This window comes from Misgurnus anguillicaudatus, chromosome 8 (assembly GCF_027580225.2).
Source record: "Misgurnus anguillicaudatus chromosome 8, ASM2758022v2, whole genome shotgun sequence".
Taxonomy (NCBI): Eukaryota; Metazoa; Chordata; class Actinopteri; order Cypriniformes; family Cobitidae; genus Misgurnus; species Misgurnus anguillicaudatus.
The window spans coordinates 34,070,787-34,083,611 of NC_073344.2; the positions used below are offsets into that span (position 1 = coordinate 34,070,787).

At 36.6% G+C, this 12,825-nt stretch overlaps 2 protein-coding genes across 4 annotated transcripts; both read right to left on the reverse strand.

Annotated features, from left to right (window-relative positions):
• Positions 1-2,416: 2,416 nt before the first annotated feature.
• On the reverse strand, positions 2,417-5,051 carry LOC129450843 (PI-PLC X domain-containing protein 1). Its single transcript, XM_055213845.2, has 6 exons — positions 4,826-5,051; positions 4,223-4,356; positions 4,031-4,153; positions 3,741-3,902; positions 3,231-3,405; positions 2,417-2,990 (listed from the first exon to the last, which is right to left on the reverse strand). The coding sequence occupies exons 1-6, from the start codon at positions 4,911-4,913 to the stop codon at positions 2,752-2,754; spliced, it is 921 nt and encodes a 306-aa protein (XP_055069820.2). The 5' UTR covers positions 4,914-5,051; the 3' UTR covers positions 2,417-2,751.
• A 1,574-nt stretch (positions 5,052-6,625) lies between these two features.
• rgn (regucalcin) lies at positions 6,626-12,805 on the reverse strand. Of its 3 annotated transcripts, none has more exons than XM_055212895.2 (7): positions 12,654-12,805; positions 10,635-10,802; positions 9,560-9,742; positions 8,167-8,382; positions 7,949-8,080; positions 7,586-7,740; positions 6,626-7,503 (listed from the first exon to the last, which is right to left on the reverse strand). In XM_055212895.2, exons 2-7 carry the CDS (start codon positions 10,795-10,797, stop codon positions 7,453-7,455), a joined length of 900 nt encoding a protein of 299 aa, XP_055068870.2. In that variant the 5' UTR covers positions 10,798-10,802; positions 12,654-12,805; the 3' UTR covers positions 6,626-7,452. The 3 variants fall into 3 exon arrangements, with proteins under 3 accessions (XP_055068870.2, XP_055068868.2, XP_055068869.2); XM_055212893.2 differs by having other exon boundaries at positions 12,564-12,766; XM_055212894.2 differs by having other exon boundaries at positions 12,604-12,765.
• Between the last annotated feature and the right edge of the window lie 20 nt (positions 12,806-12,825).

Consider the following 12,825-nt stretch of genomic DNA (forward strand, 5'->3'; position numbering starts at 1 on the left):
TTAGCTTAGCATAAAGATGGCGGCTGATCGTTTCTTTTTGGGTATGTTCGTGTATTTTCTTAAGTCCCACCCACTGATCTGTAATAGGTCTGTAGCGGGTCCCACGCAAAATGATGATTTTTACATCATTGAAAGAAGGAAGTGCAACACTGAAGTCTGTATTTCTCCAGTCTCAGGGGAGACTTATGCTGGGTACACACCAGAAGATTTTTTACATCTTATAAGATTTTAAAAATGTGATGGACCACAAACTTGAGGATAAAAAATCCTAGATTTATCCGTTTTGCTCCTATAGTGTGTGGTGTGCCATTATGTGTTAAAGACAGCACACCACACACAAACAGATTTTTAATCAGAGTCTCGACTGTGAACACAGGAAATCCCACAAAATCTCGCAAGACTTCAAAACAAGCATGGCGGACGATATGCAGGAAGACATTTCAATGATAGTGCTTGGAATAATTTTTACAAGACACGTTGTATAAACATTCATGCTGTTGCCACAAATCAACAAGCTGATCCTCCATCTCTACTGTCCACATCAACTTCACTTTGGCCGTTTCTCAATCCGAAGGCTGTAGCCTGCTGAGGTCGCATATGCAGGCTGCATACGTCATGAAACCTGGTTTATTCAAGTTAACTGAGCATTACATTCACAAGTCATAAGTTTATTAAAACTATATACGATGAACAACGAATAATAGCCAATTTTATATATTCTGAAATAAGACAGTCTTGATGACGTATATACAGCCTGGAAATGCGACCTACGGATTGAGAAGCGGCCTTTGTGCTGCACCGTGACTGCTTCCGTCTTCCCTCATCTCGCTTTCTGATTGGATATGGTTTCGTTTCATGTGATAATCTCAATAGCGTGCTCGCGTTTGTCCTCGGGATTCCCCACACACATCAGGATTTCTGATCGTAAATATTCAACATGTTGAATATTTACGATTCGCGATCGGCGCGGCTCCGACGTTCTTCCGAGCAGGTTCGGACACTCTTAACACACCTCACATGAAGGGACAATCTGATAAGATAATCTGTGAAACCTTCGCAATACTCGGGACATAGCTAGGATTGTCGGAAGGGGGGAAATCGGCCCAAAATCAGCCCGATTATCTTTTGGTGTGTTCCCGGCTTAAGGGAATGATGCACGACCATTTAAAAACATGACTGGGTTTCTAATGATAAAAAGCTTAATGCAAATTAGTGAAGTGTCCCTTTAAGGGGATATATGACAGCAGTCTGGGAGAGGGTATCTTTTCTGTAGGGTATGACTTTTGCTGAATCTATTTAAACTAATACTATAATCATCATTTCTTCTACCTGCATTCATTCCAAACTCCAAACTTATTTCTAGGGATGCACCGAATCCAGATTTTTTAGGTTCGGCCGAATCCCGAATCCACCGTTTAAGATTCGGCCGAATCCGAAACCGAATACCGAATCCTACTCGCATCCTTATTCCATTAACACAGTAAAGCACATTAATGAAGTAAACAACGTCCACAGCAGTGTACTTTTCATTTTTTTTAATTTTAACTGTACATTATGCCAGGATGACAAGTTGGAAAACTATTTTGACAATTACCATAAGCCTATGCATAATGAAAGCGATGCGTTGCGACACGCTCGTTTTTCCAATAAGCAAGCAGCTCCGCGCTGAAAACTATACTTTGAGTTAGAAGCTCCGCTCGTCAATGTCACAGTCTTCACACGGCCGTCCAATTACAGTGGAGGAGGGGCGGGACATTACCACAGCAACCAACCGGCTCACAGCTGAAGCATCACAGCTACCAAGCGCTCGGCTGAAAAACAGCTGGCATTTGGCGTCCTCAAGGCGTTTTCAGCCGTGTTTAAAAGTTTTGGTGTGTCCAGACCCTAAGGCTTACCGAAAGAAAAAGCTCATCTCCACTTCAGCACCCGATGTGTGTAATCAACGGCCGCGTGACGTCGACCAGCGTAGCGCAAGCCTAGGGTTCGGTTCGGTGAAAAAAAAATCTAGGATTCGGCCGAACCCGAACCCCGTCAAAAAGCCCAGTATTCGGCCGAATCCGAAACCGAATCCTGGATTCGGTGCATCCCTACTTATTTCTATACACTCTAAAAATACTTTGCTGCCTTAAATTTTTTTGTTAAATCAACTCGGATTTACAAGTAATTTCAACTTATTTATCTTGACTATAGATGAGTTGTTATAACTACAGGTGAGTTGTTATAACTTATCAAATTAAGTTGACTTTTCTCAACTATATTTTATAAGTTGTGACAACTCATCTCTGTTGATATGACTTGATGAAACTTAATCTGAAATAAGATCTCTTTTTCAACATACCCCCTCAAAATGTATGATGTTTGTGATGCTTCTACTACCCATACATAAATTTTGATTTTGTGTTTCATGTGATCATTTTATGTGTGAAATACAGTAAAAGGATGATGTACCATGCTTGCTCAGACTCCATGACACATCTGAAAGTGCAATTATTTAGCATTTTTGTGAAAAGATTCTACACAAAACCACCACACAGTTGTATTTGTGCAGATTTTTTATTCTAAATTGTTTTAGTTTATTCAAATGCTAAGCTTTAAAACTTGGCATTTTAACAAAAACTGTGGTTACCGTTGTAAACTGTCAGCAAACATCTCTAACCTAATTATGTTAATAAAGTCCTGTGAAATTGGTACTAGACAGGCATATTTGCATTTTGTTTATTCAGACTCATAAAGTTTTGGCCGGATGGATCTTCATGAACCATTTTCAGCTCTGTTAAGCTGTATGACATCCTGAACAAAGCTATTCACTCCAACAAAATCTCCAGCAATGATGTTGATGCCTTCTTTGTCAGGACCTTGATGTTGTTCCTTTACCCAGTCAAGCAACTGAGGGTAAGCAGCTGTGGTCTCCTCCTTTAAAGACTTCATGAGGTACAGCAGCATATCGTTTCCATCAAAGGTCAAATTAAGACCAGCCACGAAAAGTCCCTCTATGGACCAAACAAACATTATCACCGTTCCTATTGTGTACAGTTATACAACATCTCTAACATTTAGCTGGTACACAACAGGTCCCTAAAAGGTACAACATTTCAATGTGTTGCATACCTAAAAAAATTACAAAAAGGACACGTAACAGAAATTGTCATTTTTTTTACTTTTTTTCTGACAGTGTATACCTGCAATTATATATACACCATGTTAATTTTAGGGTGTTTTAATCAATTTACCTGGTCTTCCCTTTTGTTTCTGGCTGTTGAGGAATAAAATGACTTCTTTGGGATCTGAATTATCAGCCCACCAGTACTCGATTTGAGGCCACAGGACTGAATCATCATGGACACAACTGTTTTCATAAGACAAGATAACCTGGTAACCATTTTCCCAGCAGTCCTTGAGTGAGGGCTTTACAAAGGAGACAACAAGCTTTAAACGGTCCTGACTGAGAAGGCACTTTTTGAAACATTTTCTGATATTAATATTAGAGCTTAAACCAGGGGTCTCCAACATTTTTGTGAGCAAGGGCTTCCACAATGGATAAAACAATCTAGAGGACTACTTTTTTGATATAGTCTACTGAAAACATTTTTGTTTTATTTTATAAGTCAATATAAAAATATATATAGTAGAATGTGCCTTTGGCGGGCAACCTGGTGCCCATGGGCACCATATTGGAGACCACTGGCTTAAACCATTCTTGACTGCAGTTTCTCTCAGTTGTAGGCTTTACTCATACATACCACTTGAGTCTTGGGACAGAGTTTGGTTTTAAAGTGCTCTTTGAGGAAGCTGGTCAGGTCATTGTGTTGACTGTCTGCCATTTCTTTAAAATGTGAGAAAGCAAGAATCACCACCTCCTTTGAATGCTTTCTTAACCATGTCTCCAACTCTGTCATTCCCTCCTACAGTCATTTCAAGTTATTAGGCATCATAATGCTTTTTTACAAGTATGTACATTTCCCATGCATGCTTTATTCAATCAAGAAATAATTGAAAGAGTATTAAAGTGAAAGGACAGTTATGTATCTACCTTGACTGTCATTGTTGTGTATAGTCCATGGTAGAAAAATAAATCACTGGATTCTGGCTTCCCAGCAACCCTCAGATCAAAGTATCGGACACCAGCGTCGAGTTGCTCAGAGATGGTCTTTACCTAAACAATCATTTTAAAACATAAGCACATACTTGGACCTACTTAAACTTTACATTAATGGTACTTTACCTGAGCAGTGCCCCATTTTTTGACAATGGGCCTTAATATAGCTCTAAATAACACTGTGTCCAAGGCTTTTAATTTTTTGGGTTCCAGGACTGAAGAGTTCACATCTAAGTTGTATGCCATGGAGTCATGGCTACCTGAAGAATAATAACATTGATAGTGTTTCTTTTTTTACATTTGTGGTGTAAATTTTAATCAGATTTTGGTTATATGCAATGCAGTAAATTTAAAAAGAAATTTAAAAAATTTTCAAAATGCATTTTTATCTGATAAAATTATCAATAGAAACAGTATGGGGCAGTTTCCCGGACAGGGATTAGACTAGTCCTAGACTTAAACACTTTTAAGAGCTCTCCAAACTGAAAACAACTTTCACTTACAGATCTTAAAATACATCAGTGCCCTTTGTTTTACTTCAAGATGCACACAGGTAATATTTTTAGTAAGGCATGTTGTTTAAAACTAGTTATATTTCCTAATTAAACTAAGGCCTAGTCCTGGATTAAGCTAATCCTGGTCCGGGAAACCGCCCCTAAATGTTTAATTTTTAGAGCTACTGTATTCAGCACATTGGAATTTGATTGGTCTGTTAATTGATATACTCACCTGGAATAGCAAGCTGGCTCAAAGGGATTTTGGTCAATTTCTCATTCAGGGAAGACATCCAATCCGAAAAACTCTCCATTTCACCCATAATTTGGTTCTCTCTTAATTTATCAGTGACAAATTAGAGACAAAAGAAATATGTAAGCATAAATACTTTAGATTTTAGATGTGGTTTACTGCGGTAGAAACAGATCATGTAGTATGTGTCCTCTTTGTGCTTAAAAATAACTTTTCATCCTTTTTATATGCAGTTTTAGGCAACACCCTTTCATTATGCATCACTCAAACATATTTGATGGGCCCCTGCAAAAAAAATCAGTTCCTTATAGCAGGGGTTTTTAAAATTTTTGTCAGCCAAACCCCCTTGACTTGAATAATTTACTTGAAGTACACCCTGATATTTTAAATTATATATTTCAATATATTTTAAATCCGTTTAAAATTAAATTTTACATAATATTATTACATGGACCTTCATCTGGTAATTTTCTTTTATTGTTACATAAAACAAATATTAAACTAATAAAATATATTCTTTATTTAGCAAATAAAAAAACAATTTTTAGTGTTAGAATGTTAGATTCAAAAAATTTTTTTTCACATATTATGATTTAATTGTAAATAAACTCACAACCCCCCTGCAATTCTTCCGCAAATCACTCGCAAATTCTAATTTGGGAAACTCTGCCGTATAGGAACAAGTTTGTGAATGGAATCATTTCAGTGCAAAAGTTAAAATGAGATCAGCCAATTCAATTCCATTTTATTGTAAACCTTTTAAAATATTAAATCATATCATAATAATGCTGGATATAATAGGACTTTGTCCAAACAAACATTGGAGAGAAGATCTGTGCTTTTCAGCAACACTGCTGATTTACTTCCTCTTAGATTTAGATTTTAAAGCATTTTAGCCTTGCAGGGAAATGCTGAAATCAGCTTATATTAGTTCAAGGCAGTCACATTAAATGACATGAAATTCCTTATGCAAAACAACCGTGATGTGTCAGTTAACCCCCCAAAGGCTTGCAAAATAGTATAATGTCATTTTATTATAAATATTATTTATCATCAACCATTTGTGGCATTAGTTAAAGTAATAGTTCAACCAAAAATGAAAACATTTGTTTATTATTTACTCACCCTTATGTTTTCTAAATCTGTATGAGCCACTTAATTCGTTTGAACATAAAGGAAAATATTTTGATATCAGTTGGCGGTACCCATTGACATTAATAGTATTTGTTTTTCCTATTATGGAAGTCAATGGGTACCATCAACTGTGTACAGTTACCATCATTTATCAAAATATCTTTCTTCATGTTCAACACTTTAAAGGGATAGTTCACCCAAAAATAAAAATTCTGTCATCATTTTCTCATCCTCATGTTGTTCTAAACCTGTATGAATTAATTTTTTCTGATGAACACAAAAGAATATATTTTGATAAATGATGGTAAGCACACATATTGAAACTATTTATTTCCATAGTAGGAAAACAAATATTTTGGAAGTATTGTGATAAATAATAAAGAAGATGTACCCATTGAATTCCATCATATTGTTTTTCATGGAAGTCAATGTTTAAACTTTTTGGGTAAACGACCCCTTTAAAAAAACTCATACAGGCTTAGAACAACATAAGGGTGAGTAAATTACAGAATTGTAATTTTTGGGTGAACTATCCCTTTAAGTGGACAAATAACAAAACAACATATCCAGCATGTTTAGAGATACATTTTTTAATGCACAATTATAAATTTGACAAAAGGTCCATTTATAAATCTTCATTCAAAAAAGTGAATTCCAAACTTTTATTTCAGGTTATGGTATGATGCACAATACAGTACAGTAAATAAAAAAAGGAATTATTCTCTTCCACCTATGCACTTATTCTTGCTTTCTCATAGCATCTTTAAAGTCAACATGACACCCGATTTGTTATATTTTTTCAGTCTACGGTTATAGTTTGTGTGTATATATATATATATATATATATATATATATATATATCATAAACCCTTTTAATATTAAAAAAATAATAATTTCAACCACTAGGGCTTAATCCTGGTACTTTTTATAATCCAATTAATTCCTGATGGAAAGTCTTATTTCTATTAAGGTCTTGTTTTACGTTTAATGTTTCATGTTGACTTTAAAGCAATGTAAAAAACAGAACAGAATAAAAATATAATAATCATTATCATCATTTTTATAGCAGCATCATTAATAAGTCTGTCATTTTTATGGTGTATGATCTCCCATTTCATGTTTAGCAGCATCACATTGAGATTAATAAAAAAGTTTGGAGTATGATCTATGATCTCTGTCCAAAATTAATCAATCACAATAAGTTCTTAATATTTTAGTTCACAGAATGTTGTTCATGTAAATTAGAAATGTATTTGTTTTACATCAATAATAAAGATCACTAACGCTATTAGTAATAAGTTGATTAGTAATTTATCCCATTTAAAAACATCTCACAGAAGCCCTGTTAGCCCTTTAACAAAGGCTAAATCAGTTTTAACGTATGTCCCTGATAGCAGGATAAGAAAAATTCAAAATATGCAATGTTGTTCTTGTTAGATGACTGTAATGGTGAATTAACATCATCGACTTGGTTTTCATCCAGTATATGAGTATGGTGGAATCCCCTTCACTCCTAAACCCGTAACCTGTTGTGATGAAAATAAAAGATATTGTGTTTGAAAAGTGATGTCACCCTGTGATGTCACCCTAAATACAGTATGATGTTACCTTAAATATGCAGCCAGCCTCAGGCTCTTTAGGCAGTGCATTTTCATCCATGCCTTTATATGCTGAGGTGACATACAGATCACTGTAGTCCTTCCCACCAAAACAGCATGAGGTGGTTTTCTGCACTGGCAGTTTGACCATCTGAAGTTGGGTGCCTGAAAGTAGTCGTCCATAAAATGATTGATCAAAAGTCAGTCAAAATATAACTTCAAAAGACATTTTCTTCAGATTAAATGGTCGCGTACTACTGCACCTTATATTACTTATAAGAAGAAGCAGATCACAAATGTTATTACAAGGATTTTAATTATCAAAAAATGTTAAGAGTGTATACAAATAGATTTTGGAAATGCACTCACGCACCTGTTTGTGGGTCAATGCGTAAAACTCTTCCTCCATTGTAGCACGCGACCCACAGTTTGCCCTCTGCATCTATGCACATACCGTCTGGTATGCCATCATCTTGCTCTACCTTGTAAACCACTCTGCGGTTAGCTTTGTAACACAAATACATAAAGTGTAAATACATAGATTTTACAACACAGACTCGGTTTTTACACGTCATCCAAAAACAAACTCACACAGGCTGCCAGTCTGGATGTTGTAGTCAAAGGCCTCCACCTTGTACGCCAGGCTGTCGATGTAGTAAAAGACGCGGTGATCTAGTGACCAGTCCAAACCGTTGGAGATGTCTACTTGGTCAAAATGATGAACGACAGAGTGGTCTGGATGGAGCGAGTACAGCGACCCCTGTTTTCTCTCCACCACGGCGGGTCGCAGTTCCAATCCCATGGTACCTGGACACAGAAGGGCAGATGGAGATGATGGGTTTATTATAAGAATTTAGGGCTGAAAATACAAAATAAAAGTTTTTGTTTGCATAATAGATGTGTGTATTGTGTGTAATTATTATGAATATATATAAATACACACACATTCGTGTATTTAACTCTTTCCACGTCATTGGCGAGTTATCTTGTCAATTAAGAGAAAACGCTTTCCTGCCAATGACGAGTTTTTATGGCAATCCAAATTTCCACTATTATCCACTAGGCGGTGCTCTTATCCAACTTATAAAACCCTGAAGCATACTCTGATCCAAAAACAGTAAAAACTCGGTATATGTTTTGAGCATCGCTCTGAATCTGATCTCTAACAAAAGGCCTGTACAAAATTACAATTATTTCACAAATAAAGAGAGGATAAAACTTTTTTCTTTTCATAGCAGAGGGTCTGTTCTTTCTAGGGATGCAACGAATCCAGATTCGAACAAAAAGCATGTTGAGGCTCGGTTAAAGTTTGCGAAAGAGCATTTGGAGAAGCCTGTGAATTATTGGGAGACTATAGTATGGTCAGATAAAAGCGAAATTGAACTAAAATTGAAAGATTAAAATCTGCTGCCATCTACCAGAAAGCTGAAAATGAAAAGAGGGTGGACATTTCAGCAAGACAATGATCCCAAACACAAGGCAAAGGAAAAAATTAAGTGGTTTCAAAGAAAGAAAATCAAGTTGCTTGAATGGCTGTGCCAATCACCTGACCTAAATCCAATAGAAATTCTATGGAGAGAACTAAAGATTAAAGATCATAAAAGAGGCCCAAGGAACCTTCAAGATTTAAAGACCATTTGTGTGTAAGAATGGGCAGAATCACTCCTGGGCAATGCAGACAACTGGTCTCTCCATACAAGAGGCGTCTAGAAGCTGCAATCACCAACAAAGGCTTTTCTACAAAGCATTAAATAAAGTATGTTCAATACTTATTCCCTGTGTCATTTCACTTGATTTATTATGACTCAACTTGTATACTTAAATGTTCTGATTTCTTTGTATGAATTCAATATTTGGCTTGATGGCTACATCTGGTGGAAATTTTGTGTCAATAGCCCACTTAGAAATCCCCTTACTGATAAAAATGCTGATGTGGGATTTTCCCCACTGTTAATGAAAACATGAAATTGTTTTTCATACATACCAGCAAAAAACCTCCCTGCTGGATCTACCTTTCCATCATTGAAGCGGGTGTTTGGCTTTTCCTTGTCCAGGTGAGCAACTGTTGAAAAGGAACGCTTGACCCAGTCAACAAACGCAAACCGAGTTCCCTCTGCTATGACGTAACCACCTGCCTTCCGCGGGACCACAGATCCCACAAGATTCTCTGTGAACGTGTGAAAAAAACCCTTCATATACCCTTCAGATACGTAATGTTTACAGTTTTCTCAGCATTACAGTAAATGCAATGTCCACAAGATAAATACTGTATAAATACAATATGCAAAACTGGAGCTTTCAACTTAAAGTTAAACATTTGATTTTTACAGTTTTGGAATCCATTCAGCTGATCTACGGGTCTGGCGCTAGCACTTTTAGCATAGCTTAGCATAATCCATTGAATCTGATTAGACTATTAGCATCGCGCTCAAAAATGACCAAAGAGTTTTGATATTTTTTCTATTTAAAACTTGGCTCTTCTGTAGTTACATCGTGTACTAAGACCGACGGAAAATAAAAAGTTTTGATTTTCTAGGCCGATATGGCTAGGAACTATACTCTCATTCTGGCGTAATAATCAAGGACTTAGCTGCCGTAACATGGCTGCAGCAGGCGTAGTGATATTACGTAGCGCCTGAAAATAGTCCCCTGCTATTGAAAGTAACCAAGGGGACTATTTTCGTGGCAGTGCGTAATATCGAAACTCTTTAGGTTATTTTTTTAGCGCAATGCCAACGGTCCAATCAGATTCAATGGATTATGCTAAACAGGGCTAAAAGTGGTACCGCCAGACCCGGAGATCAGCTGAATGGACTCCAAAAAGGCAAAAACCAAATGCCCAACTCCAGCAGACCTGAGCATATTGAGGATATTTTCAGTTTTTAATGTAAACCACAGAAAACTCTGTTGTCTTACTTTAAATGTATGCATGTGGCAGACACTTTTATTTAAAGTGACTTACTGTGCATTCAAGATATACATTTATCAGCATGGGATTGAACCCATGACCGGTCCTAACACAATGCTCTACCGGAACATATTATGTCTTAATGGCTTACCGGTAGCAATACTCTCTATCTGACCGGTCAGAGAGCTCCACCGGCTGACTTTTTGACCCGTAATGTCAACGTACACCAAAGATGAGTCCTTCTCCTCCCAGACGGGACTCTCGCCAATTTCATTCTTTTCTTTGATCACACACTGCACTTTAATGGATGACATGGCACCTGTGGAATACAGTTGAGGAGTTCATGTCCTGAATTAACCTGTACTTTCTTACAAAGTTCAGTGGCATGAAATGCACAGACTTGTTTGCGTTGACGTAATTACAACTGAAACAGGAAGTTAGGGCGGGACATACGAAACGGCAGCTCCTCTTGAAAATAAGCATAATGTTAACATAAAAATCTGATGTGGATTGGTGAAAGTGAGAGGCTATAAGTTGTAAATACTTTTATCTAAATATTTTTGTCATAAATATTTTGCAACGCTGGTTTATAGATACCAGTACCCTGCTAAAAAAACAATAGACACCATCACAGAAATTCTATTGGTTTATTGGGAAGTTTATTGGTTCAAATGGAATATGGCCCAAAACACACTACATAGTAGTATTGGTCTTTGTTGGACTCTAATGGTATGTATTGGTTCTATTGGTCTATGTATTGGTTCTAATGGAATATGTATTGGTTCCAATGGAATATGGCCCAAAACACACTACAGTGTAGCGGTTTTAATGGTAAACGCTAATGGTTCCTATTGGTATTTTCATGAAAACCATTCAAATTTTCTGTAATGGTTTTATTGTTTTTTCAGCGGGGTAATATTCATAAAAAAGCCATAAAACTTCAATCTTAAAAATATTGGGTTACCCTTCCGAAAATTAAGTATGGTTTTACTACAGTTAAAACCATGGTTACTATAGTAAAACCATAGTTACCACTAAAAATTGGTTTCAAAAACCGCGGTTACCTCATGTTTACTGTAATAAAAACGTCTTTGCTAATAGTAATCAATACACCAAAAAATACATGGTTTCTTCAATTTAACCACAAAAAAATATGGTTAATTTTCATGAAGCTATATTTTTAACACAGTGTTGGACCAACCTGTTGGGTTGTAATTTAACTATGCTTGTATCAACCCAAAATGCTTGGTTGTTTTAACCCATTGCACAGCGTACCCGTCGTACAGTTTCGTTGCAAAACGAGATAAATCAATTTTTAACATTTTTGTCAAAACATGTTTATTATATTGTTATCATGTTATTATTTTGTTTTATGGTGCTACTTAGCTGTATTTTTTAAGTTGTTTAAATCAAAACAAACCAACTGCAGTTGAATTTATATTAATTGGAATGCACAACCAAAAAACAAGATTTCTGAAAAATAAAAAAAGCGGAGTTATTTCGTTTTGCAACGAAACTCTTCATACTTTTGGATCTTCAGGTAGCGCTGCGCAGAGCAATCAGCGTATGACATCACAGTACCGCGATAGAGTGTCGAATCAGGCTCGAGATACTGTGACATCACAAGCAAGTCGGTCTGCGCAGTTGCTCGTAAACTCGAACACGCCTATTAAGATGTCCTCTGATATGAGTTCTTGTTCCCAGTGCTTTAATTCTCCTTAAATGAACAGAATGCGTGTCGTTAGACATGCATCATTACACAATCACAAATTTGTAGTGTAAACTTATAATACAAGCTTTGCGAATTAAGTGTAATCTGTGCATTTTAAAGCTTTATCGATTCTCGTATTATGAAACACGGCGATACCGATATTACAGCACAAAAATGCACCGTGAACCCCGTTTCACTTGATAACATACAGAAGCTTGAAAAGAATCAGCAACAAAACAATAATTTCCCTTTTAAAATGTTATTACAGTGCAGTGAACTTGCACAATAGTTACGAGGCGTTTACGTGCACTATCATGTGACTAACGTTAAGAGCGCACGCATCTCTATAATTACACAACAAGTGCGTACATAACATCGCTTACAGATTCAGACTTCGGTGTTGTCGTACCTTTGCAGTTCTTTTCCTTTCTGATCGACGTTATTCTTGCAAATACTCACCAAGTTGCAAAATTTTCCTACAGTATGTGAAACTGGTCTGAGTGCAGCAGTGCGCCCTCTGTACTAACACAAACACGCATACATCCAGCCAGCCAAATCAGCATACAAGTTCAAATGAGAGGAGTTTGACCCATGGGAGCTAAGCATGGTTGTGGGAAAACTTATGGTACCT